We start from the raw sequence: 25823 nt of genomic DNA on the forward strand, positions 1-25823 counted from the left end.
CAGTGTCACTGTCCTGTGGAATCAGTGAACACAAAGTGTAAGCAAGAGACTCTCAGTGTCACTGTCCTGTGGAATCAGAGAGCATAAAGTGTAAGTAAGGAGACCTCAGTGTCACTGTCCTGTGGAATCAGAGAGTACAAAGTGTAAGCAAGGAGACCAGTTTCACTGTCCTGTGGAATCAGTGAACACAAAGTGTAAGCAAGGAGACCCTCAGTGACACTTTCCTGTGGAATCAGAGAGCATAAAGTGTAAGCAAGGAGACCTCAGTGTCATTGTCCTGTGGAATCAGTGAACACAAAGTGTAAGCAGGGAGACCCTCAGTGTCACAGTCTTGTGGAATTAGTGAACACAATGTGTAAGTAAGGAGACCTCAGACAGTGACACTGTCCTGTGGAATCAGAGAGTACAAAATGTAAGCAAGGAGTCCCTCAGTGTCACTGTTCTGTGGAATCAGAGAGTACAAAGTGTAAGCAAGGAGACTTCAGACAGTGACACTGTCCTGTGGAATCAGAGAGTACACAGTGTAAGCAAGGAGACCCTCAGTGTCACTGTCCTGTGGAATCAGTGAACACAACGTATAAGCAAGGAGACCCTCAGTGTCACCTGTCCTGTGCAATCAGACATAACAAAGTGTAAGCAAGGAGACCCTCAGTGTCACTGTCCTGTGGAATCAGAGAGCACAAAGTGGAAGCAAGGAGACCCTCAGTGTCACTGTCCTGTGGAATCAGAGAGTACAAAGTGGAAGCAAGGAGACCCTCAGTGTCAATGTCCTGTGGAATCAGTGAACGCAAAATGTAAACTTCGCACTTGTATAGCGCACTACTCACCTGTTAGGGTCTAAAGGCGCTGTACAAACCCTCCTGGCTTTTCCCTGTGAGGCACCCACTCCTGGACAGCCCCAGGGTGAGGGCCGTTGTGGAGATTAAGCAAGCTATTGCCCAGAGTTACAGAGTGGGACTCATTAATTAGATTAGGCACCGAGGTGAGAATTATGTGCTCCAAGGGAATTGAGCCCACGACCCACCGAGGTGGGAATTGAACCCTGGTCCTGGGCCAAATCTCTGCATCAGGGTCTGCCGCTCTAACCACTGTGCCTCACTTCTCCACAGTGTAAGCAAGGAGACCCTCAGTGTCACTGCCCTGTAGCATCAATGAGTACAAAGTGTAAGCAAGGAGACCCTCAGTGTCACTGCCCTGTAGCATCAGTGAGTACAAACTGTAAGCAAGGAGACCCTCAGTGCCATTGTCCTGTGGAATCAGTGAGCACAAAGTGTAAGCAAGGAGACCTCAGTGTCACTTTCCTGTGGAACCAGAGAGTACAAAGTGTAAGCAAGGAGACTTCAGACAGTGTCACTGTCCTCTGGAATCAGTGAACACAAAGTGTAAGGAAGGAGACTTCAGACAGTGTAACTGTCCTCTGGAATCAGAGAGCACAAAGTGTAAGCAAGGAGCCCCCCAGTGTCACTGTCCTGTGGAACCAGAGAGCACAAAGTGTAAGCTAGGAGACTTCAGACAGTGTCACTGTCCTCTGGAATCAGTGAACACAAAGTGTAAGGAAGGAGACTTCAGACAGTGTAACTGTCCTCTGGAATCAGAGAGCACAAAGGGTAAGCAAGGAGACCCTCAGTGTCACTGTCCTATGGCATCAGAGAGTACAAAGTGTAAGCAAGGAGTCCCTCAGTGCCACTGTCCTGTGGAATCAGTGAACACAAAGTGTAAGAAAGGAGACCCTCAGTGTCACTGTCCTATGGAATCAGTGAACACAAAGTGTAAGCAAGGAGACCCTCAGTGTCATTGCCCTGTGGAATCAGTGAACACAAAGTGTAAGCAAGGAGACCCTCAGTGTCACTGTCCCGTGGAATCAGAGAGCACAAAGTGTAAGCAAGGAGACCTCAGTGTCACTGCCCTGTGGAATCAGAGAGTACAAAGTGTAAGCAAGGACACTTCAGACAGTGACATTGTCCTGTGGAATCAGTGAACACAAAGTGTAAGAGAGGAGTGTGAGAAAGTAGCCTCTTTCTAGCCTTGTTACCCCCACTTTTGGCCTGTTTGTGAGTGTATGTCAGGGTGTTTTCACTCTCTCACTGGGATCCTGCTAGCCAGGGCCCAGTGCTCATAGTGAAAACCCTATGTTTTCAGTATGTTTGTTATGTGTCACTGGGACCCTGCTAGTCAGTGCTCATAAGTTTGTGGCCTATATGTATGTGTTCCCTGTGTGGTGCCTAACTGTCTCACTGAGGCTCTGCTAACCAGAACCTCAGTGGTTATGCTCACTCTGTACAAATTGTCACTAACAGGCTAGTGACCAATTTTACCAATTTACATTGGCTTACTAGAACACCCTTATAATTCCCTGGTATATGGTACTGAGGTACCCAGGGTATTGGGGTTCCAGGAGATCCCTATGGGCTGCAGCATTTCTTTTGCCACCCATAGGGAGCTCTGACAATTCTTACACAGGCCTGCCGCTGCAGCCTGAGTGAAATAACATCCACGTTATTTCACAGCCATTTTACACTGCACTTAAGTAACTTATAAGTCACCTATATGTCTAACCTTTACCTGGTAAAGGTTAGGTGCCAAGTTACTTAGTGTGAGGGCACCCTGGCACTAGCCAAGGTGCCCCCACATTGTTCAGGGCCAATTCCCCGGACTTTGTGAGTGCAGGGACACCATTACACGCGTGCACTACATATAGGTCACTACCTATATGTAGCTTCACAATGGTAACTCCGAATATGGCCATGTAACATGTCTATGATCATGGAATTGCCCCCTCTATGCCATCCTGGCATAGTTGGCACAATCCCATGATCCCAGTGGTCTGTAGCACAGACCCTGGTAATGCCAAACTGCCTTTCCTGGGGTTTCACTGCAGCTGCTGCTGCTGCCAACCCCTCAGACAGGTTTCTGCCCTCCTGGGGTCAAAGTAGCTAAAGACGACTACTGCAACTCTGTAACGCTGATCCTGCCGCCTTCTCGGCTGTTTTCCTGGTGGTGCATGCTGTGGGGGTAGTCTGCCTCCTCTCTGCAGTAGAAGCTCCTAAGAAATCTCCCGTGGGTCGACGGAATCTTCCCCCTGCAACCGCAGGCACCAAAGAACTGCATCACCGGTCCCTTGGGTCTCCTCTCAGCACGACGAGTGAGGTCCCTTGAATCCAGCAACTGTGTCCAAGTGACTCCCACAGTCCAGTGACTCTTCAGTCCAAGTTTGGTGGAGGTAAGTCCTTGCCTCCCCACGCCAGACTGCATTGCTGGGAACCACGACTTTTGCAGCTACTCCGGCCTCTGTGCACTTCCGGCGGAAATCCTTTGTGCACAGCCAAGCCTGTGTCCACGGCACTCTAACCTGCATTGCACGACTTTCTAAGTTGGTCTCCGGCGACGTGGGACTCCTTTGTGCAACTTCGGGTGAGCACTGTTTAACTCCTCTTTGTAGTGCCTGTTCTGGCACTTCTGCGGGTGCTGCCTGCTTCTGAGAGGGCTCCTTGTCTTGCTCGATGCCCTCTCTGTCCACAGATGCAATTGGCGACATCCTGGTCCCTCCTGGGCCACAGCAGCATCCAAAAACACTAACCGCACGACTTGCAGCTAGCAAGGCTTGTTGGCAATCTTTCAGCGGGAAAACACTTCTGCACGACTCTACACGGTGTGGGGGATCCATCCTCCAAAGGGGAAGTCTCTAGCCCTTGTCGTTCCTGCAGAATCCTCAGCTTCTACTGTCCAGTAGCAGCTTCTTTGCACCCACAGCTGGCATTTCCTGGGCATCTGCCCATCTCCGACGTGCTTGTGACTTTTGGACTTGGTCCCCTTGTTCCACAGGTACCCTCGACTGGAAATCCATCGTTGTTGCATTGCTGGTTTGTGTCTTTCCTGCAGAATTCCCCTATCACGACTTCTTTGTCCTTTGGGGAACTTTAGTGCACTTTGCACTCACTTTTCAGGGTCTTGGGGTGGGCTATTTTTCTAACCCTCACTATTTTCTAATAGTCCCAGCGACCCTCTACAAGGTCACATAGGTTTGGGGTCCATTCGTGGTTCGCATTCCACTTTTGGAGTATATGGTTTGTGTTGCCCCTATCCCTATGTGTCCCCATTGCATCCTATTGTAACTATACATTGTTTGCACTGTTTTCTAAGACTATACTGCATATTTTTGGTATTGTGTACATATATCTTGTGTATATTTGCTATCCTCATACTGAGGGTACACTCTGAGATACTTTGGCATATTGTCATAAAAATAAAGTACCTTTATTTTTAGTGTATCTGTGTATTGTGTTTTCTTATGATATTGTGCAAGTGACACTAGTGGTACTGTAGGAGCTTCACTCGTCTCCTAGTTCAGCCTAAGCTGCTCTGCTAAGCTTCCATTATCTATCAGCCTATGCTGCTAGACACCCTATACACTAATAAGGGATAACTGGGCCTGGTGCAAGGTGCAAGTACCCCTTGGTACTCACTACAAGCCAGTCCAGCCTCCTACACACATAACAAACATACTGAAAACATAGGGTTTTCACTATGAGCACTGGGCCCTGGCTAGCAGGATCCCAGTAAGACAGTGAAAACACCCTGACATACACTCACAAACAGGCCAAAAGTGGGGGTAACAAGGGTAGAAAGAGGCTACTTTCTCACACAACCCCCCCCCACCCAAACGAAGGACAATAAGGCTAACCTTGGCCAGTTGAGACTTTATTGTCTAAGTGGTGATAAGTAGAGAGTAGCTCTGCAATAGACTGGTTACTCCCTTTATCATCCACTATATGGTTACTTCCCTGTGGGGATGTAAACCACCCTGTTTGAAGTTTTTTAGCTAAGCAACAATGTGAAGATGTATTTTCAGAGTTTCTATCGGTAAGTTTTAGTTTAGAGCAGTGGGAATTGTCCACTGAACCTATTTGTAATGATGGAAATGCCAGACAGGGATGCTGTCTCAGAAAAGCCATAGCTGGGCAAAAACGTTGTCCATATGGCTGGAAGAGAGAACAGGGATGCTGTTTCTCTTGAGTTGGAGCAGGGCAGGGATTCTGTCCTATGAGCTCCACACTAGGGCAGGGATGCTGTCCTAAGTGTTGTGAGGCAGTGCAGGGTTTCTGCACTAATGTTTCTCTGGGAGGGTTGGAGGGATGCTCCATGTTAACTAAAATGGTGCTCTTTTTCTCACCAATGTTAGTTATCCCACAGAGAGGTACTTCTACCTCAGGGAGTCCAGCTTTGCCAGCTGATGATTCCCTTGGAACAGGTGCCACCCCAGGAGAGATTTCTCTCACCACAGGAATGGTATCCTGAATGGTAGGGTGGTTAGGGGATACTGTGATACCCTTTTTACCTGTTGATGGAGAGGGCTCCTGAGTTTTCAGGCCTTCTCTCCTTTGCTTTTTCATTTCAGTAGAAATGAGAGGGAACAATTCCTCAGGGATGCCCAGCATGGCTGCATGGGCATAAAACTCTACATCAGCCCAACCTGAGGCCTCTAGGTCATTACCTAAGAGACAGTCTACAGGCAAGCTAGGTGATACCACCACCTGCTTAGGGCCAGTAACTCCACCCCAACTAAACTGAATTATAGCTAAGGGAAGAAACTTAGTGGAGTTATGGACATCAATCATCTTATACTGTTGTCCAATGATGTGTTGTTCAGGATGCACTAGGTTTTCAGTCACCAAAGTGATACTGGCACCTGTGTCCCTGTAGGCCAAGGCCTCAACACCATTTATTGAAACTGTCTGCCTGTACTTATCCATTGTAAGGGGACAAGCAGCCAGTGTGGCAAGGCCAATGCCACTAGGTGTGACAGAAACTGTCTTGGGACTAACTACCCCAGTTTCTATTATGGACCCATAAGTGAACCCAACTACACCCTTAACTTGACTGTTGCCAGCAGTCCCACCACTAGTACCACTACTGCTAGGGGCACTAGAGCTTGATGTATTAGTGGTGGTAGGCTCAGGGGGTTTACCTGGACAGGACTTATCCCCTGGCCTATTGTAGGAAAGTACCATCTTGCCTGGCATGTTACCCCCATTTTTCACTGTATATATGTTGTTTTAGTTGTATGTGTCACTGGGACCCTGTCATCCAGGGCCCCAGTGCTCATAAGTGTGCCTGAATGTGTTACCTGTGTAGTGACTAACTGTCTCACTGAGGCTCTGCTAATCAGAACCTCAGTGGTTATGCTCTCTCATTTCTTTCAAATTGTCACTAACAGGCTAGTGACCAATTTTACCAATTTACATTGGCTACTGGAACACCCTTATAATTCCCTAGTATATGGTACTGAGGTACCCAGGGTACTGGGGTTCCAGGAGATCCCTATGGGCTGCAGCATTTCTTTTGCCACCCATTGGGAGCTCTGACAATTCTTACACAGGCCTGCCACTGCAGCCTGAGTGAAATAACGTGCACGTTATTTCACAACCATTTTACACTGCACTTAAGTAACTTATAAGTCACCTATATGTCTAACCTTTACCTGGTAAAGGTTAGGTGCAAAGTTACTTAGTGTGTGGGCACCCTGGCACTAGCCAAGGTGCCCCCACATTGTTCAGAGCCAATTCACTGAACTTTGTGAGTGCGGGGACACCATTACACGCGTGCACTACATATAGGTCACTACCTATATGTAGCTTCACAATGGTAACTCCGAATATGGCCATGTAACATGTCTATGATCATGGAATTGCCCCCTCTATGCCATCCTGGCATAGTTGGCACAATCCCATGATCCCAGTGGTCTGTAGCACAGACCCTGGTACTGCCAAACTGCCCTTCCTGGGGTTTCACTGCAGCTGCTGCCAACCCCTCAGACAGGCAGCTGCCCTCCTGGGGTCCAGCCAGGCCTGGCCCAGGATGGCAGAACAAAGAACTTCCTCTGAGAGAGGGTGTGACACCCTCTGCCTTTGGAAAATGGTGTGAAGGCAGGGGAGGAGTAGCCTCCCCCAGCCTCTGGAAATGCTTTCTTGGGCACAGATGTGCCCAATTCTGCATAAGCCAGTCTACACCGGTTCAGGGACCCCTTAGCCCCTGCTCTGGCGCGAAACTGGACAAAGGAAAGGGGAGTGACCACTCCCCTGACCTGCACCTCCCCTGGGAGGTGTCCAGAGCTCCTCCAGTGTGCTCCAGACCTCTGCCATCTTGGAAACAGAGGTGCTGCTGGCACACTGGACTGCTCTGAGTGGCCAGTGCCACCAGGTGACGTCAGAGACTCCTGCTGATAGGCTCCTTCAGGTGTTAGTAGCCTATCCTCTCTCGAAGGTAGCCAAACCCTCTTTTCTGGCTATTTAGGGTCTCTGTCTCTGGGGAAACTTTAGATAACGAATGCAAGAGCTCATCCGAGTTCCTCTGCATCTCTCTCTTCACCTTCTGATAAGGAAACGACTGCTGACCGCGCTGGAAGCCTGCAAACCTGCAACATAGTAGCAAAGACGACTACTGCAACTCTGTAACGCTGATCCTGCCGCCTTCTCGACTGTTTTCCTGCTTGTGCATGCTGTGGGGGTAGCCTGCCTCCTCTCTGCACCAGAAGCTCCGAAGAAATCTCCCGTGGGTCGACGGAATCTTCCCCCTGCAACCGCAGGCACCAAAAAGCTGCATTACCGGTCCCTTGGGTCTCCTCTCAGCATGACGAGCGAGGTCCCTCGAATCCAGCGACTCTGTCCAAATGACCCCCACAGTCCAGTGAATCTTCAGCCCCAGTTTGGTGGAGGTAAGTCCTTGCCTCACCTCGCTGGGCTGCATTGCTGGGAACCGCGACTTTGCAGCTACTCCGGCCCCTGTGCACTTCCGGCGGAAATCCTTTGTGCACAGCCAAGCCTGGGTCCATGGCACTCTAACCTGCATTGCACGACTTTCTAAGTTGGTCTCCGGCGACGTGGGACTCCTTTGTGCAACTTCGGCGAGCACCGTTTCACGCATCCTCGTAGTGCCTGTTTCTGGCACTTCTCCGGGAGCTACCTGCTTCAGTGAGGGCTCTTTGTCTTGCTCTACGTCCCCTCTCTCTTCAGGTCCAATTTGCGACCTCCTGGTCCCTCCTGGGCCCCGGCAGCGTCCAAAAACGCCAAACGCACGATTTGCGACTAGCAAGGCTTGTTGGCGTCTTTCCGGCGGGAAAACACTTCTGCATGACTCTCCAAGGCGAGAGGGATCCGTCCACCAAAGGGGAAGTCTCTAGCCCTTTTTGTTCCTGCAGACACCTCAGCTTCTTCTGTCCAGTCGAAGCTTCTTTGCCCCCGCAGCTGGCATTTCCTGGGCATCTGCCCATCTCCGACTTGCTTGTGACTTTTGGACTTGGTCCCCTTGTTCCACAGGTACCCTAGATTGGAAATCCACAGTTGTTGCATTGCTGGTTTGTGTCTTTCCTGCATTATTCCTCTAACACGACTACTTTGTCCTTAGGGGAACTTTAGTGCACTTTGCACTCACTTTTCAGGGTCTTGGGGATGGTTATTTTTCTAACTCTCACTATTTTCTAATAGTCCCAGCGACCCTCTACAAGGTCACATAGGTTTGGGGTCCATTCGTGGTTCGCATTCCACTTTTGGAGTATATGGTTTGTGTTGCCCCTATCCCTATGTTTCCCCATTGCATCCTATTGTAACTATACATTGTTTGCACTGTTTTCTAAGACTATACTGCATATTTTTGCTATTGTGTATATATATCTTGTGTATATTTCCTATCCTCTCACTGAGGGTACACTCTAAGATACTTTGGCATATTGTCATAAAAATAAAGTACCTTTATTTTTAGTATAACTGTGTATTGTGTTTTCTTATGATATTGTGCATATGACACTAGGTGGTACTGTAGTAGCTTCACACGTCTCCTAGTTCAGCCTAAGCTGCTCTGCTAAGCTACCATTATCTATCAGCCTAAGCTGCTAGACACCCTATACACTAATAAGGGATAACTGGGCCTGGTGCAAGGTGCAAGTACCCCTTGGTACTCACTACAAGCCAGTCCAGCCTCCTACAGGGACTCCCCCAGGAAAAGATTCAGGAAAGAAACTTCCTAGCCTGCCCATTACTAGACAATCTAGCATAGATGGTAATGATGATGAGCCACACCATATAAAAAGTGTTGTCTCACATCATAGCAAAAGCATTTATTCTCACCATACTGGTAGTAATGTTTCTGTTAACCAAGCTGTTAGGGTGGCTTCTGTAAGGGACAGGTCTCCTTCTGTTCATTCCCATCATAGCTCTGTTTCTAGAAATGTCCCTCCCACCAACCCTGATGACAGAATGTTAGAGAGGGAACTCAATAAGTTGAGGGTGGAACAAACCAGACTGAAGCTTAAAAAGCAACAGCTGGATTTGGATAGACAGTCTTTTGAATTAGAGAAGGAAAGACAGAAGTTGGGTTTAGATACCCATGGTGGCAGCAGCAGTATTCCCCATAGTCATCCTGCAAAAGAGCACGATTCCAGGAATCTGCACAAGATAGTTCCCCCTTATAAGGAGGGGGATGACATTAACAAGTGGTTTGCTGCACTTGAGAGGGCCTGTGTTGTACAGGATGTCCCTCAAAGGCAGTGGGCTGCTATCCTATGGCTATCATTTACTGGAAAAGGTAGGGATAGGCTCCTTACTGTGAAAGAAAATGATGCTAATAATTTCCAAGTTCTTAAGAATGCACTCCTGGATGGTTATGGCTTAACCACTGAACAGTACAGGATAAAGTTCAGAGAGACCAAAAAGGAGTCTTCACAAGACTGGGTTGATTTCATTGACCATTCAGTGAAGGCCTTGGAGGGGTGGTTACATGGCAGTAAAGTTACTGATTATGACAGCCTGTATAACTTGATCCTGAGAGAGCATATTCTTAATAATTGTGTGTCTGATTTGTTGCACCAGTACTTGGTGGACTCTGATCTGACCTCTCCCCAAGAATTGGGAAAGAAGGCAGACAAATGGGTCAGAACAAGAGTGAACAGAAAAGTTCATACAGGGGGTGACAAAGATGGCAACAAAAAGAAGGATGGTAAGTCTTCTGACAAGGGTGGGGACAAATCTAAAAATGAGTCTTCATCAGGCCCACAAAAACACTCTGGTGGGGGTGGTGGGTCCAAATCCTCCTTTAATCAGAACAAGGAAAAGAAACCATGGTGCTATTTATGTAAAATAAAAGGCCATTGGACAACAGATCCCAGTTGTCCAAAGAAAGGCACCAAGCCTCCTACCACTACAACCCCTACTGCTACACCTAGTGTCCCTACTATTAGCAGTGGTGGTGGGAGCAAACCTACTAATAGCCAATCCAAGGGAGTAGCTGGGCTCACTATTGGTAACTTAGTTGGGGTTGGCCTTGTTAGGGAGGCCACAGAGGCTGTGTTAGTCTCTGAGGGGGCTATTGATTTAGCCACCTTAGTTGCTTGTCCCCTTAATATGGATAAGTACACGCAGCTACCCCTAATAAATGGTGTTGAGGTTCAGGCCTACAGGGACACAGGTGCCAGTGTCACAATGGTGATAGAGAAACTGGTCCACCCTGAACAACACCTACTTGGTCACCAGTACCAAGTAACCGATGCTCACAACAACACACTTAGCCACCCCATGGCTGTTGTTAATCTCAACTGGGGGGGGTTTACTGGTCCAAAGAAAGTTGTGGTAGCCACTGAATTACCGGTAGATTGCTTACTTGGCAATGATTTGGAGACATCAGTTTGGGCTGAAGTGGAGTTGGAGGCTCATGCAGCAATGCTGGGCATCCCAGGGCATATTTTTGCTTTAACCAGGGCTCAGGCCAAAAAGCAAAAAGGACACGGAAACTTGGATCCTGGAACAATGGACCAAGTGCTCCCAAAAACTAGGGCTAGTAGAAGCAAGCCACTTCCTACTATCCCTCCCTCTACAGTGGATTCAACTTCAGAGGAAGAAGAATTCCCTCCCTGTGCAGAACCTACACCAGAGGAGCTTGAAGCAGACACTGCTGAGCTTTTGGGTGAAGGGGGACTGCCAGGGAGGAGCTGAGTGTGGCACAGCAACCCTGTCCCACATTAGAGGGTTTGAGACAGCAAGCTGTCAAACAGCAGAATGGGGATGTCAGTGGCAGTCATAGGGTGTATTGGGAAGACAACCTATTGAACACAGAGTCAAGGGACCCAAAACCTGGAGCAGCCAGGAGATTGGTCATTCCGCTGCAGTACAGACAGTTTCTTCTTACCATAGCACATGACATTCCTTTGGCTGGGCATTTGGGCCAGAACAAAACTTGGGACAGGCGTGTTCCATTGTTTCACTGGCCACACATGTCAGAGGACAGTTAAGAGTTTTGCCGCTCTTGTATGACCTGTCAAGCCAGTGGCAAGACAGGTGGCACTCCAAAGGCCCCCTTAATTCCACTTCCTGTGGTTGGGGTGCCCTTTGAAAGGGTAGGGGTTGACATAGTTGGCCCCCTCGACCCTCCAACAGCTTCAGGCAATAGGTTTACCTTGGTGGTAGTGGACCATGCCACAAGACATCCTGAAGCTATTCCCTTAAGGACCACTACAGCACCTGCAGTGGCAAAGGCCCTCCTGGGAATGTTTTCCAGGGTGGGCTTTCCTAAGGAAGTGGTGTCAGACAGAGGTAGTAACTTCATGTCTGCATACCTGAAAGGAGTGTGGAAGGAGTACTTTTGGGGTTAAATGCAATACTGGTACCAGTTTGGATTTATCATCCTGAGCTGTTTGATACCAAACAACCCAGGGTGCAGAGTGGCCATCATGTAGCTGGGGAACTCGTGTTTGACACGTGTCCAGTACATGTACTTAACACGGATGCTCTATACACTCACTATGTCCCAAGTTTGGCAAGGACACAGTGGGGGCATGCTGCTCATGCAATTCTACCCTCACACATAGTATGATGCACCCAATTGAGCCAAACATCACAACAGATTAAGGGAAAGAGCTCTGGTCAGGAAACCTGTTTAGCAGGGGCCCTGGGCCCTACAGTTTCTAGGACACATCACCACCAGGCACAAAGTGGTGGCTAACCATGCAAGAAGAGGCCTCCTCTCACAAGGGGCACATTAACAGAGGCTGAGATCAGAAGTGGGGGGACACCTTAACAGAGGCAGAGAAGTGAGGGGGGCACATTAACAGAGGCTGAGAAGAGAAGTGCAGGGGCACATTAACAGGGGTAGAGATAAGAAGTGAGGGGTCACAATAACAAAAATCTGATGAGAAAAGAAGGGGCACATTAACAGAGCAAGACTTGAATGTTTCACCTCTTTCCCAGCATCCCATGATCCAAAAATTGACTATGTTTTCTTTCCTCCAGGTTCTACCCTAGCAGGTGCTCCCCTGTCGTGGATGCAAGAGCGTCAGTTACTGCTGCATGTGACAAGGTATGTATCTGAACATAAGCCCCTACTCCTCAAGAATCATCTGCAAAGGAATGTAAGTTGAACACATGCAGCACAATCCGAGCCACCCTAGAGAGGGCCCTGTAAAGGATCAAATGTTCCCTTGACTCAGTCACCACTGAGACTGTTTGGTCCATAGAGATATCAACTGGCCCCACTTTTGCAGCTGTGAAGAAGTTGCAAGGCTTCCAGGGGGGGCTGCTGATTCAACCAGACTGACCATCTGCTGCCCTGGCTTTGATTTCCAGCCAACTATAAACAGTGACCACTACATTGTTCTTCTTACATCATTTCAGCAAGTCTTGCATCATTCCAGCAGGACAAGTTAATACCAGAAACAGAAGCCACCTGTTCCTGAAAACTCCTAAAGCCAGAGAAAGCAAATCCTCAAAGCAAGGTTTCTCTTCCTTCACTCCGAAACTGTGGAGCTCCATGCTGGAGAACATAAGAAAAAAAACATTATTTTTCTATAATCTATAAAAAAAGTCTTCAGAAATTCTCTCTCAGATGAACTTGGCTTCTAGGGTTCATCTTGGGCAAGTCTTGCAACAAGCATCTTTTCTATTAGGACCTTCTTTGTGACTTTGCTACCAAGTTATTTTGTAATGCTACCTGTGAAGTGATCCTGCAGCTTGAGGCTAGGTATTTCAAACATATAAATTAATTTAAAAAAAGAGGTTAATTTGCACAGGGTTATTACATTTGAAGATACACAGACAAGCTTTGTTTACTGTAAGTTCTGTTTTGGGTTCTTACCAGAGCTCGGTGCACTTGTGCAGAACGGGGCCCAGTTTTGACAGTCCCTCTTGGGAGATGATGCAGGACTGGAGGTTGAGGGTCTCGATGCTGTCACAGGAGCGGAAGGCCCAGGCCAAGACAAAGCAGTCCACTGGTGAAAGGGTCATTTTGCTCAAGTTTATCTGTTTTATCTTTGAAACAATGGCTTGGGTCAGGCCTGTGTTCTGGCACTCATAGAGACAATGGAAGGCATTAAGGCGCTTTCTCTTATTGCGCGTCTTCCTTTCCAGCTTTTTCTTCACCCAGTCGATGACGTGACATGTGGTATCATGCGGCATCTCTCCGAAGAAGGGGGCAAGCTTCCTGTACCTTGGGCAGGAGAGACCGGCAAAGAAGCGGAGGAAGATTTCATAGCGCCCATCCTTGATGTCACTGTCTCGGTCTAGGAGAGTGGTGACCTGCTCTGGAGGGGTGTGGATGAACTTTGTGAGAGCAGCTATGAACTCCTGGACAGTGAGGTGGAAGAAGGTATAGGCCTCGTTCTGCAGGCAGGTCTCCATCTGCAGAATCTCCATCAGGAACCCGGAGAGGAACTGAGACGGCTCCAGGTGCTGGCTCTCCAGGTGGCTTTTATTGAACACGATGATCCTGCTGGAAACGCCCTCGTAGGCCATGTTGCCAAGGTTCCTGAGAACATCTTTAGAGCGGCCACTCTCCCGCGGGTGGTTCTGTAGGATGTTGTAGATGTAACTGGAGAAGAGCTCAGTGATGGTCCTGGGGCGTGGGTGGACGGCTCCACTGCCTTCCCTGAAGGTGGTCTCCAGGGAGGAACAGATGATACAGCAGTACGAGGGGTTGTAGCACATGGTGTACAGGATGTCATTCTGCTCCACGTATTTAAAGGCTTCCTCACCCATCTTTTCATCTTCAAAAAAGTTCAGAAAGTATTTTTTCCTTTGCTCAGCATTGAAGCCAAGAATTTCTGCATGGAGGTGGATGACTGACTTTTTGAGGCTCTTCAGGACAGTGGGGCGCGTAGTGATTAAGACTGAGCTGCTGCCGAGCATGTCCCCTTGGACAAGATAGCGGACAATGTCTGCGATTGGGCAGAAGCTGTTAGGGTCTGGACAGACACGGACACCAGACTTGCCTCCTGTGGATTTCGAGAAGGTGATGCTACTTCGAAACTCATCTAACCCATCGAAGATGAAGAGAAGGCTGGAGGGATCTGCGAGGATCTTGTCTAGATGCTCACTAAGATACGGATAGGAATCCAAAATCAATATTCGGAGGTTGGTTTCACAATAATAGTTTAAATCTCTAAATTTGAAGTGAAAAATGAAATGGAATTCATCATAAATCTTCCCGCTTGCCCAATCATAGACGATCTTCTGGAGTAACGTGGTTTTCCCAATGCCAGCAACACCGCTGATGGCCACCGAGGTGGACCTGCTCTCCGTCCCAAAGCTACTGTGGAAGATCTGATGATGTTGGATGGTCTCCAGCTCCTTGCTGAGGGCCTTCTGCCTCCACGTCTCGTGGTCCCGGCCCCGGGCCAGCAGCTCGTGCTCCACCACTTTCATTTCTCGGAGAGAGGAGATGACTACCAGGTCTGTGTATTGATCCTCCAGCAGGAAAGCCCTCACCCTCTCCCTTCCTGAGATGGTGTTCACCATCAGTGTCCGGTTCCGCTCGCGCAGAGTCTCCTTGTGGCACAGGTGACAGTCTGAAATGGAACAAGGAACAGCTCTGGACATCAACACCTCATAGTACAATACTGGACACCAAATTATTCTACATCTGCATTTGTACCTAGCAGCAAACAGGACCTATATAGCAGGTCACAGAAAGCAGGATTATAAGAATCAACAATGATGATGTTAAACAGAAACCCAGAGTGTGTGAGTAGGGATATATGGGAAACTCTAATGAAGAACTGCAGAGCAAGGCTATTTTTTATTTAAGGACATTTCCTGTGCACTTGCACCCACACACGCAAGCTGTATTGGCGCTAACCAACTGATCACCACAGAAAGAGGTACCAAAAATTATACCTTATGTAGACAGAAAAGTAGATGTCTGTTTTTAAACTTTGAAGGAATTTCAGAACTGAGGTTTTATTCTTAATCTTCAAAGGAATTGACTTTAAAAACAGTTTATTGAACTCCAAATTCTCTGCCACCCATTAAATCATCTTCAATTTTGAAATAGGAATTTATTCATGCATCTCAAGGCCAGTTGAGGGACATGGCAGTGAAGTTGATGAAAGCTTCTTAAGTGAAAAAGATATCTAGCTGGAGTGTAAATGAACATACTGAACTTTGTGTACTCCTTTGAAATTGACTGAGGTATGCTGAGTGGTCGAAGGCAACATAAGACTGAACATAACACTTTAACGAAAGAACAGAAAGTCTGCAAAGTATTCTAAGATGATAAAAACACATTGTAGTTAGCACAAGCTATACTGTCTGAGGACAAACCCCAGGTGATTAGACCCACAGCCAGGCACCCAACAGATTGAGGTGATATTTTAACAAACACAATCCCTGTTTTTGATGGATTTAGGTTTAAAAGATTTAAGCCCATCCATTTGCAAACAGCGTCAACAACCATAGGACGTGTCTCCAGGACACTGGGGTCCCGTTCTTTGCCACTGAGGGGGATCTAGTTGACATCCGCTTGGGCACTCAACTAATTGAGTGAGACACAAACTAAAACGAAGAGGAGATAATGCAGATCCCTGTCGGGCTCCCTAACTGAACGATCCCTGGGTGGAGGTGAGGGAGGGAAGCGGTATTAGTTGTGTCCTTCCACCAAGGAAGGGCTCTATCCCTCTCAGAGCATCACCCTGAGGATTAGGTGACATGTGGATAGCTGATGGTCACAGCCACAGTGTCAATCCTGACGGACAGAGCCAATGAAAGCAGGTCACCATCCACTGTTGTCAGAAGGTCTTCGACCACAGATGTGAAACCCTCATCGGTCCTCCAAGTCAGCGTGCTTGAGAATCATCACTGTCCAAAAACACTGCAGCTGGGAGGAGGCTGGAGGACGTTGCCCTTACCTAGCATCTTAGCCGGCTAATGCAACAGAGATTTCATTAAATCTAAGATGTATAAAAGAGCTCCTACAAGTTCCACCTTCAAGTTTATCTGGACATTACCTAATTACAAAGAAGGGTAATTACTGGGTTGGGACTCTCTGCGAGCTCAGCAGGCGTCTACAGGGACAGATGTCCAGAGGTGAGACAGTAAGTTTATCCTTGGCTGTAAAATTGTGAAATTTCATTATTGAAAACTCTTAGCTTGCTTGGTCCAACGGACTATCACTTTGGCCCACATCACCTGGGATTTCCTCACTTCTTCTTGGAGGTAAGCAGTGAGACCAACCACTGGAGTTTGAGGGTGCAGACTCACAGCGTCTGACACAGGGTTTACTAAGATTCACACTGTGAGCTAGGCTTTACCCACTTAAATCATTTTTTTGCCCCTTCAACCCTTTGATTATATTTGCTAATTGGCTTTGCATAATTAATTGGCCCTGCAGCTCATAATTTCTTGTCCATTTTTCTAGGATTTTTCATAAAACCTTTCGAGCTTCTAGTTTGGGTTTCTACTACTTAGAAATACCATGTTTTGGTTCACAGCAACAGAGTGATGGTGTGATCTGTTGCACCTGGGGCTTTAACCTCAGCACAATCAGAGGTAGGAAGTACAAACTGAAGGATAAACGGGGCAAGCGCATCGGCCCAACTACTCTAGGTTTAAGATCTCAGGTAGGCATGCAGCCGCGCAGAGTTCACACTGATAGATTTGTTTTCATTTGAACCCACATATCAAAACCGAATGCAAGAAAACAATAATGAATAAACCAAAACCAGCGAATGTTCCAGCCACTCCCATACTCAGGAGTGAGGGAGGAAGAGGAGGAGGAGAAGGCTGAAACCCAACCCAAAGGGTTATCCTTGGTGCTATCAGTAGTTATGTTGTATCACTAGCTCTTAATGGTTCATGCTAAATGATGGCGTTTCAAACCTTCCTTTGGTCTTTGCCCTTGGAGGACCAGATTAAACTGTGGTGGGGCTAAAGGCCTACCTTAGCCTTTGGCAGGCAGGTGTCCACCATCCACTAGGGGAGAGGAGGTGTTAATGCCCACGCGCCATCCTAAGAAGTCTCCTTCTGCCTGGCAGCGATCTCTGTGCCACGTCGACTCTTCTGAAGGGATGCAAAGATGGTTGAGAGGGCGCCACGTTTTATGAGGCTGTTCAGAAAACTCTGTTTTACAAAAACAGACTCTCAATCAGAGGTTAACTTTGTAAAACAAGAAATGATAGCCCTAACACTCTAGCAGTTTTATCCACAGTATGAGGCCCCTGCAGGGTCACCCCAAAACTTTTTGGCTTCCTCCTCTTCCTTTTCTGAACTCATCTTTGCTGGCTTTAGGAGTCTGGACACTTTAGCACTGCTAACCAGTGCTAAAGTGCATGAGCTCTCACCCTAAAAACATGGTAACATTGGCTCATACTCAATTGGCATATTTACTTTACTTATAAGTTCCTAGTAAAGTGCACTACCCTGTAAATAAATGCTACTAGTGGGCCGGCAGCACTGATTGTGCCATGGTTAAACAGCCCCTTAACCATGTCTCAGCCCTACCATTGCAATGCCTGTGTGTGCAGTTTCACTGCCACTTTGACTTGGCATTTACAAGTAGTAGCCAAGCCTTAAACTCCCCTTTTTCTACATAAATGTCACCCCTAAGGTGGGCCCTAGGTAACCGATAGGGCAGGGTGCTATGTAGGTAAAAGGGCACAACACATACCCATGTGTTTTATATGTCCTGGTAAAGAGAAAACTCGTAAATTCGTTTTCCACTGCTGTGAGGCCTGCTCCTTCCATAGGATAACATTAGGGCTACTCTCATATACTGTTTGAGTGGTAGATTCTGATCAGAAAGGGATTACCAGGTTATATTTAGTAGGGCCAGAATGTAACATTAAATCCTTCTTATTGGTGAGGTTGGAGTTTATATTACTATTTTAGAAATGCCACTTTTAGATAGTGAGCATTAAACACAATCTGTGCCTTACAGTCTGTCTCCAATCAACGTCTGTGCTGGGCTGGTTGACAGCTTCCTGGTGCATTTCACCCAGACAACCACAAACACAGGACACTCAGTCACACCTGGACTCATCTGCATATTGAATGGGATTTCCTGGGCAGAAGGGTGGAGGGCCTGACACTTACATTTCAAAGGCTAGTGGCCTGCCCTCACGCAATGGACTGCCAACCCCCCTACTAGGACCTTGGCAGACAGACCTGTACTAAAAGGGGAACTTGTGCACTTCAAAAGCACTGTTTGAAGTCTCCCCCACTTCAAAGACATTGCCTGGCGACAGAAAATTCAAAGCACAGCCCTACCGGATCGACGCACAGCTGAACCAGAACGACGCAGCTGCAATGCAGTGAGGAACCAAGACTCTGTGCTGAAAAACAACGCAAGCCCTTTGCAGCAAGGAAAGAAATTACGCATCGTCTGTGCTGCGTCAGAAAATCCGAGGCACACCATATTTTTCCACGCATCTCCTCCTCTGCAGTCTCTCTGCATGTTATTTTTTATGCAAACCAGGTACTTTGTGTAATCAAGAGACAACTGTTGATTTCTAAGATTTGAGACTCTTTTTAAACCTGCAAAAGCGATATCTCAACTTGTGCTTGTTGAATCTTTATCATTTTGACTTTATTTTAACCAGATAAATAACCTATATCTTTCTACACCTGTGTGGTGTTTATACTGTGTTATTGTATGATTTATTGCACAAATACTTTACACATTGCCTTCCAAGTTAAGCCTGACCGCTCAGTGCCAAGCTACCAGAGGGTGGGCACAGGATCATTTGGATTGTGTGTGATTTGCCCTGACTAGGATTGTGGTCCCTACTCGGGCAAGAGTGTATACCTCCGCCAACTAGAGACCCCATTCATAACAATCCCTAACAGAAGAAAGGACATCAGAGCATTCACTCTACATATGGTGGAAAATCTAATGTACGTAGAGTGACAGCCCCATGTCCATGGGGCTGTTGATTCAGGATTTCCACCTGCAGAGCCAGCCGGGCCTCCACTTATGGAAACTTGATGGTCTGCCAGACTCAGATAGGGTGGGTGAACCGCTGGTTTGGCTGACTGGCTACCCCACCACATCTCTGCTTGAGTACCCTGTCACCAAACTCTGAACCGGCCCCTAAGTCCTCGATTGCGGAGATGCAATCATCAGATCATCTATGCTAGTTATCTACTATCCTTGTATCTTTCTAAGTTTGTGTTTAGACACTATTAATTTTAATGCCATGATGATGTTAGTTATAAACTTTGATGGCTCGGTTCGTGCTTTGTCTTTCCCTATAAGTTTTCTAGCTTCACCACCTCTGGTTGGCTAAGGCAATCTGGATGCTGAGTGGTAGAGGAGGGGACCACAGTGGCATAACCTTAACTAGGTGTCTGCCAGGCTGCACTTCCTCTGTGAACACCGCATTCATGACCACAAGTAAGCAGTAAGGGGTATATCTCTTAGAAATCACAGCGCAGAAAGCCACATTGGTGTACTGCACTGTGTGACAGGGGAAGGGCAGACGTGTGCTGTACTTACCACTGCACGGCGCATTCCTGTCTTTTCTCTACGCTGGTGCACAATATGTTTGTAAGAAATTGGGCTCTTTGCAGATGCCCCCCACATTTTTTGCCCCCATTTAAACTACTTGATGTCATTTTTTATCTGAAAGTGCACTGAGACCTGCTAACCAGGCCTCAATGCCAGTGCTCATTCTCTTAAATTGTAACTGTGAACTGGATAACCCAATTGGCAAGGACTTTACCACCCCTGTGAGGCCCTAGTAAATGGTACCAGTGGTAACCAGGGCAGGGATGTTAATGTGATCACCAGGGATGCAGCACTGAATCTGTCACCCTGGGTGACCCAAGTAAAAGCAAAGCCTTCAGAGCTGCCATGCCAGCCTGCATGAGCAGTTTGTCTGCTCGAGTTCGACTCTGACCACAGCAAGTGCAGCCAGAGACCCTTTACCGCTGATAGAACAGGTAAGCCATCCCTAACGGATGCCTCCTCCAACCCAGGAGACAGGGTCCTCTGTGTTGTGAGTGTAGATATACATGAGCAGGCATGTATGGCCCTCTGGTAGCATTTGAAACGTGATATCACCGCAAGTGACCGGGGGCCCATAGGATAAAACGGGCTTGCACCCAGGCAGATCCCAGATGTCCATCTCCATAATGGCCCAACCGAATTCTGCCATGTTTGGTGTCATATACTGTGCTTTAAAACCCCAGACACGATTCTTGTGCCCAGGGTTACCCAGCATGTACCCAGGTGGTATCCTCAGAGAATGTCCGCCGAGATACCAGCTTTCCTGTGCCTTGGCGGGCTTTCCAGAGCTGTTGCTGCCAATACAGAGACCTGACCTCTTGCAGGGGAGTGGGTGCCACTCCCAAAGGTCAGAACAAAGGCCTGTGCAGGAAGGAGGTTACACCTCCGCCCTGCTGGGCTGGCTAGTGAATGGACCCCTCACGGCGGTGAGCTTCAAAGGATGCACTGCCACTGCTGGACAAAGGAGCTTGTCCCCCACTATAGGACAACACCTCCTCCTTCCCCAGGCACCTTCCCAAGGTGGTCAGGAGGCAGTCACTCCCCTAAGGCTGACCACACTTCTAGTGAGGGTCAGCTGGAGTGTACAGTGGAAGATGGCTCGTGCCATCTGTAGGAAAGTACCATCTTGCCTGGCATGTTACCCCCATTTTTCACTGTATATATGTTGTTTTAGTTGTATGTGTCACTGGGACCCTGGTAACCCAGGGCCCCAGTGCTCATAAGTGTGCCTGAATGTGTTACCTGTGTAGTGACTAACTGTCTCACTGAGGCTCTGCTAATCAGAACCTCAGTGGTTATGCTCTCTCATTTCTTTCAAAATTGTCACTAACAGGCTAGTGACCATTTTACCAATTTACATTGGCTTACTGGAACACCCTTATAATTCCCTAGTATATGGTACTGAGGTACCCAGGGTATTGGGGTTCCAGGAGATCCCTATGGGCTGCAGCATTTCTTTTGCCACCCATAGGGAGCTCTGACAAATCTTACACAGGCCTGCCACTGCAGCCTGAGTGAAATAACGTCCACGTTATTTCACAGCCATTTTACACTGCACTTAAGTAACTTATAAGTCACCTATATGTCTAACCTTTACCTGGTAAAGGTTAGGTGCAAAGTTACTTAGTGTGAGGGCACCCTGGCACTAGCCAAGGTGCCCCCACATTGTTCAGAGCCAATTCACTGAACTTTGTGAGTGCGGGGACACCATTACACGCGTGCACTACATATAGGTCACTACCTATATGTAGCTTCACCATGGTAACTCCGAATATGGCCATGTAACATGTCTATGATCATGGAATTGCCCCCTCTATGCCATCCTGGCATTGTTGGTACAATTCCATGATCCCAGTGGTCTGTAGCACAGACCCTGGTACTGCCAGACTGCCCTTCCTGGGGTTTCTCTGCAGCTGCTGCTGCTGCCAACCCCTCAGACAGGCAGCTGCCCTCCTGGGGTCCAGCCAGGCCTGGCCCAGGATGGCAGAAAAAAGAACTTCCTCTGAGAGAGGGTGTGACACCCTCTCCCTTTGGAAAATGGTGTGAAGGCAGGGGAGGAGTAGCCTCCCCCAGCCTCTGGAAATGCTTTGTTGGGCACAGATGTGCCCAATTCTGCATAAGCCAGTCTACACCGGTTCAGGGACCCCTTAGCCCCTGCTCTGGCGCGAAACTGGACAAAGGAAAGGGGAGTGACCACTCCCCTGACCTGCACCTCCCCTGGGAGGTGTCCAGAGCTCCTCCAGTGTGCTCCAGACCTCTGCCATCTTGGAAACAGAGGTGCTGCTGGCACACTGGACTGCTCTGAGTGGCCAGTGCCACCAGGTGACGTCAGAGACTCCTGCTGATAGGCTCCTTCAGGTGTTAGTAGCCTTTCCTCTCTCCTAGGTAGCCAAACCCTCTTTTCTGGCTATTTAGGGTCTCTGTCTCTGGGGAAATTTTAGATAACGAATGCATGAGCTCAGCCGAGTTCCTCTGCATCTCTCTCTTCACCTTCTGATAAGGAATCGACCGCTGACCGCGCCGGAAGCCTGCAAACCTGCAACATAGTAGCAAAGACGACTACTGCAACTCTGTAACGCTGATCCTGCCGCCTTCTCGACTGTTTTCCTGCTTGTGCATGCTGTGGGGGTAGCCTGCCTCCTCTCTGCACCAGAAGCTCCGAAGAAATCTCCCGTGGGTCGACGGAATCTTCCCCCTGCAACCGCAGGCACCAAAAAGCTGCATCACCGGTCCCTTGGGTCTCCTCTCAGCACAACGAGTGAGGTCCCTCGAATCCAGCGACTCTGTCCAAGTGACCCCCACAGTCCAGTGACTCTTCAGCCCAAGTTTGGTGGAGGTAAGTCCTTGCCTCACCTCGCTGGGCTGCATTGCTGGGAACCGCGACTTTGCAAGCTACTCCGGCCCCTGTGCACTTCCGGCGGAAATCCTTCGTGCACAGCCAAGCCTGGGTCCACGGCACTCTAACCTTCATTGCACGACTTTCTAAGTTGGTCTCCGGCGATGTGGGACTCCTTTGTGCAACTTCGGCGAGCACCGTTTCACGCATCCTTGTAGTGCCTGTTTCTGGCACTTCTCCGGGTGCTACCTGCTTCAGTGAGGGCTCTTTGTCTTGCTCGACGTCCCCTCTCTCTTCAGGTCCAATTTGCGACCTCCTGGTCCCTCCTGGGCCCCAGCAGCGTCCAAAAACGCCAAACGCACGATTTGCGTCTAGAAAGGCTTGTTGGTGTCCTTTTGGCGGGAAAACACTTCTGCACGACTCCCCACGGCGAGAGGGATCCGTCCACCAAAGGGGAAGTCTCTAGCCCTTTTCGTTCCTGCAGAAACCTCAGCTTCTTCTGTCCAGTCGAAGCTTCTTTGCACCCGCAGCTGGCATTTCCTGGGCATCTGCCCATCTCCGACTTGCTTGTGACTTTTGGACTTGGTCCCCTTGTTCCACAGGTACCCTAGATTGGAAATCCACAGTTGTTGCATTGCTGGTTTGTGTCTTTCCTGCATTATTCCTCTAACACGACTCTTTTGTCCTTAGGGGAACTTTGGTGCACTTTGCACTCACTTTTCAGGGTCTTGGGGAGGGTTATTTTTCTAACTCTCACTATTTTCTAATCGTCCCAGGGACCCTCTACAAGGTCACATAGGTTTGGGGTCCATTCGTGGTTCGCATTCCACTTTTGGAGTATATGGTTTGTGTTGCCCCTATCCCTATGTTTCCCCATTGCATCCTATTGTAACTATACATTGTTTGCACTGTTTTCTAAGACTATACTGCATATTTTTGCTATTGTGTATATATATCTTGTGTATATTTCCTATCCTCTCACTGAGGGTACACTCTAAGATACTTTGGCATATTGTCATAAAAATAAAGTACCTTTATTTTTAGTATAACTGTGTATTGTGTTTTCTTATGATATTGTGCATATGACACTAAGTGGTACTGTAGTAGCTTCACACGTCTCCTAGTTCAGCCTAAGCTGCTCTGCTAAGCTACCATTATCTATCAGCCTAAGCTGCTAGACACCCTATACACTAATAAGGGATAACTGGGCCTGGTGCAAGGTGCAAGTACCCCTTGGTACTCACTACAAGCCAGTCCAGCCTCCTACACCATCTTGAAAAGACTTAAGAATAGTGGACTCTGGGTAGTTTAGTGACGTACACCCACTGGATGTAGTCATCTCAGGGGCAGATTAGCCGCAGAACTAGATGCCCATTGGTCAGTAGCCCTCCCACCCAATTACACCCCCTGAATCTTGGATTTATGGGGCCCCCTGAGACTAGAACCTCATATCTGACAAGGCAGGACTCCACGAAGAAGAGGCACAGTACCTGTACCTGTGGTAGCAACTCTGCACACGGCTGGACTGCAACTCACTACAGACTGGTTCCAAAATGAAGGTGAACCCCTCTGCAATCGACCTCCTTCACCAGAACTCCGTGGGACTAGAGGTACTAGTCCCCTGACGACGGCAGGACCAGACCGCACTTCCACGAACAGCTGAGGCACTGTCCACCAGGCCCCGAAGCACGGCCGTCTGGAAGTAACTAGTCAGGCACCTTCAGAGAACTGCGACTTCAATCCTCAGTGAGGCTCAACTTCCTGCATCATTCCCCTGGTCCTCTGGAAGAATATTCTTCAAACAGCTTTGCTTGCCAGCACCAAGGCTTGTTGGTGGTCAGTCCAACTACCACCGGCTTTACTAGACACTCCAGGCCCAAGGATCCATCATTACCTCTTCCAGCCTGAATTGGCACGCCTGGTAAATGCAGCACCCACGGATCCCATTCAGCACCACGGATAGCCAGGAGCACCACTGCACCCAAAGCGCCCAAGTGTCGCTGAGCTGTTCTGCCTGGTGAATCTCAGTTCGAAGTGAGCTCCAAGTTTCAGAAGCAAAGGGCTTCAATGAACTCAACCTGCAAGTCACCTTTTGCTAAGGTGCCTGTGAGAAAACAGGGCTGATTGCAGAGGCCCCCTAACTTTTTGCCCCCATTTTTCACTTTTTGCTGGTGTTTTCCTGACCTGACTATGAGGGTGCCCTGGGTATTGCTAACCTGTCCCAGGGCCTGTGCTCTGTATAAAATAAATATGCAAATTAGGCTAATTATAATTGGCTATGTCAACCTACCTACCTATACTTACTATACTATAATTAAAAGTACTTTTCAAAGTCTTAAACTACCTTATTTTTACATATGTCACCCCTAAAGTGTGCCTTACATGCCCCTAGGGTTGGGTGCCATGTAGCTCTAAGCAGGGACCTTATAAAATAGTTTTGTAAGCCCTGGTGAGGTAAAACAGTCACATTTGTTTTTCCCTTATTGTAGTGAATGGCCTCCGTAGGCTAAAATGGGGAGACTTTATTATAATTTACAAAGTCCCCTTAAGTGTTAGATACCTCAAGTTTGCTATCAAATAATTGTTATGATAAATCCCACAACTTACAGTTGTGGTATTTAATATAACTTATTCAGGTAAAGAGTTTTAAACTCTACCTAAAAAGTTGCCAACTCTCTGCAGTGCTCTGCTCTGATTGGCCAGCCTCTGGCAGTCTGGCCAGGCTGCCTTGATGAGGTGTGAAGTGGCCTGGCTCAACATAAAGAGATGTGTCTGGGTGAGGAGCAGATGGAGAGGCAGGAAGAGGGGAGGGCTGCAAAACTGGTCTTCAAACGCAGGGAAGGACATTTGGAGTAGCCCAGCACATCCTACAACCCCAGACAATTAGGTGCCCCTTTGATTAGATTAGGAGAGGGCAAGAGAGGGGTGTGTTTAGGATTTGTAGCCACACCAGTATGTGGGCACAGCCAGATGTAACCTTCAAAAATCAGTTTCAGCCATGATGGATTTTTGAAGAATGTTGCTCCCTGGGATTGATTTTTGCCACACTTCCCAGGAAGTGGTCATGACAGTGGGAAGGAGCCTCTCTGTGATTGGATAACCAGGGCCCCCTGCTTTCCACCCAGGAGCAAGGATAACTATGGCAGCCCTGCACCCACACCTCAGATCCCTACAAGGAAGAACATTAGAAGAAGAAGGAGTGCCCTGCTGGACCCCTGACCTGCACCTGGAC

The 25823-nt window shown here is 48.2% G+C and overlaps 1 protein-coding gene across 1 annotated transcript in view; it reads right to left on the reverse strand.

Annotated features, from left to right (window-relative positions):
• LOC138252717 (NACHT, LRR and PYD domains-containing protein 3-like) overlaps nucleotides 1–25823 on the reverse strand; it is a 458845-nt gene that overhangs the window by 272207 nt on the left and 160815 nt on the right. The window contains exon 5 of the mRNA XM_069205762.1: nucleotides 13114–14821. Within this exon, the coding sequence (XP_069061863.1) occupies nucleotides 13114–14821 (1708 nt within the window). The remainder of the gene's footprint in view (nucleotides 1–13113; nucleotides 14822–25823) is intronic.

This window comes from Pleurodeles waltl, chromosome 1_2 (genome assembly GCF_031143425.1).
Source record: "Pleurodeles waltl isolate 20211129_DDA chromosome 1_2, aPleWal1.hap1.20221129, whole genome shotgun sequence".
Lineage (NCBI taxonomy): Eukaryota > Metazoa > Chordata > Amphibia > Caudata > Salamandridae > Pleurodeles > Pleurodeles waltl.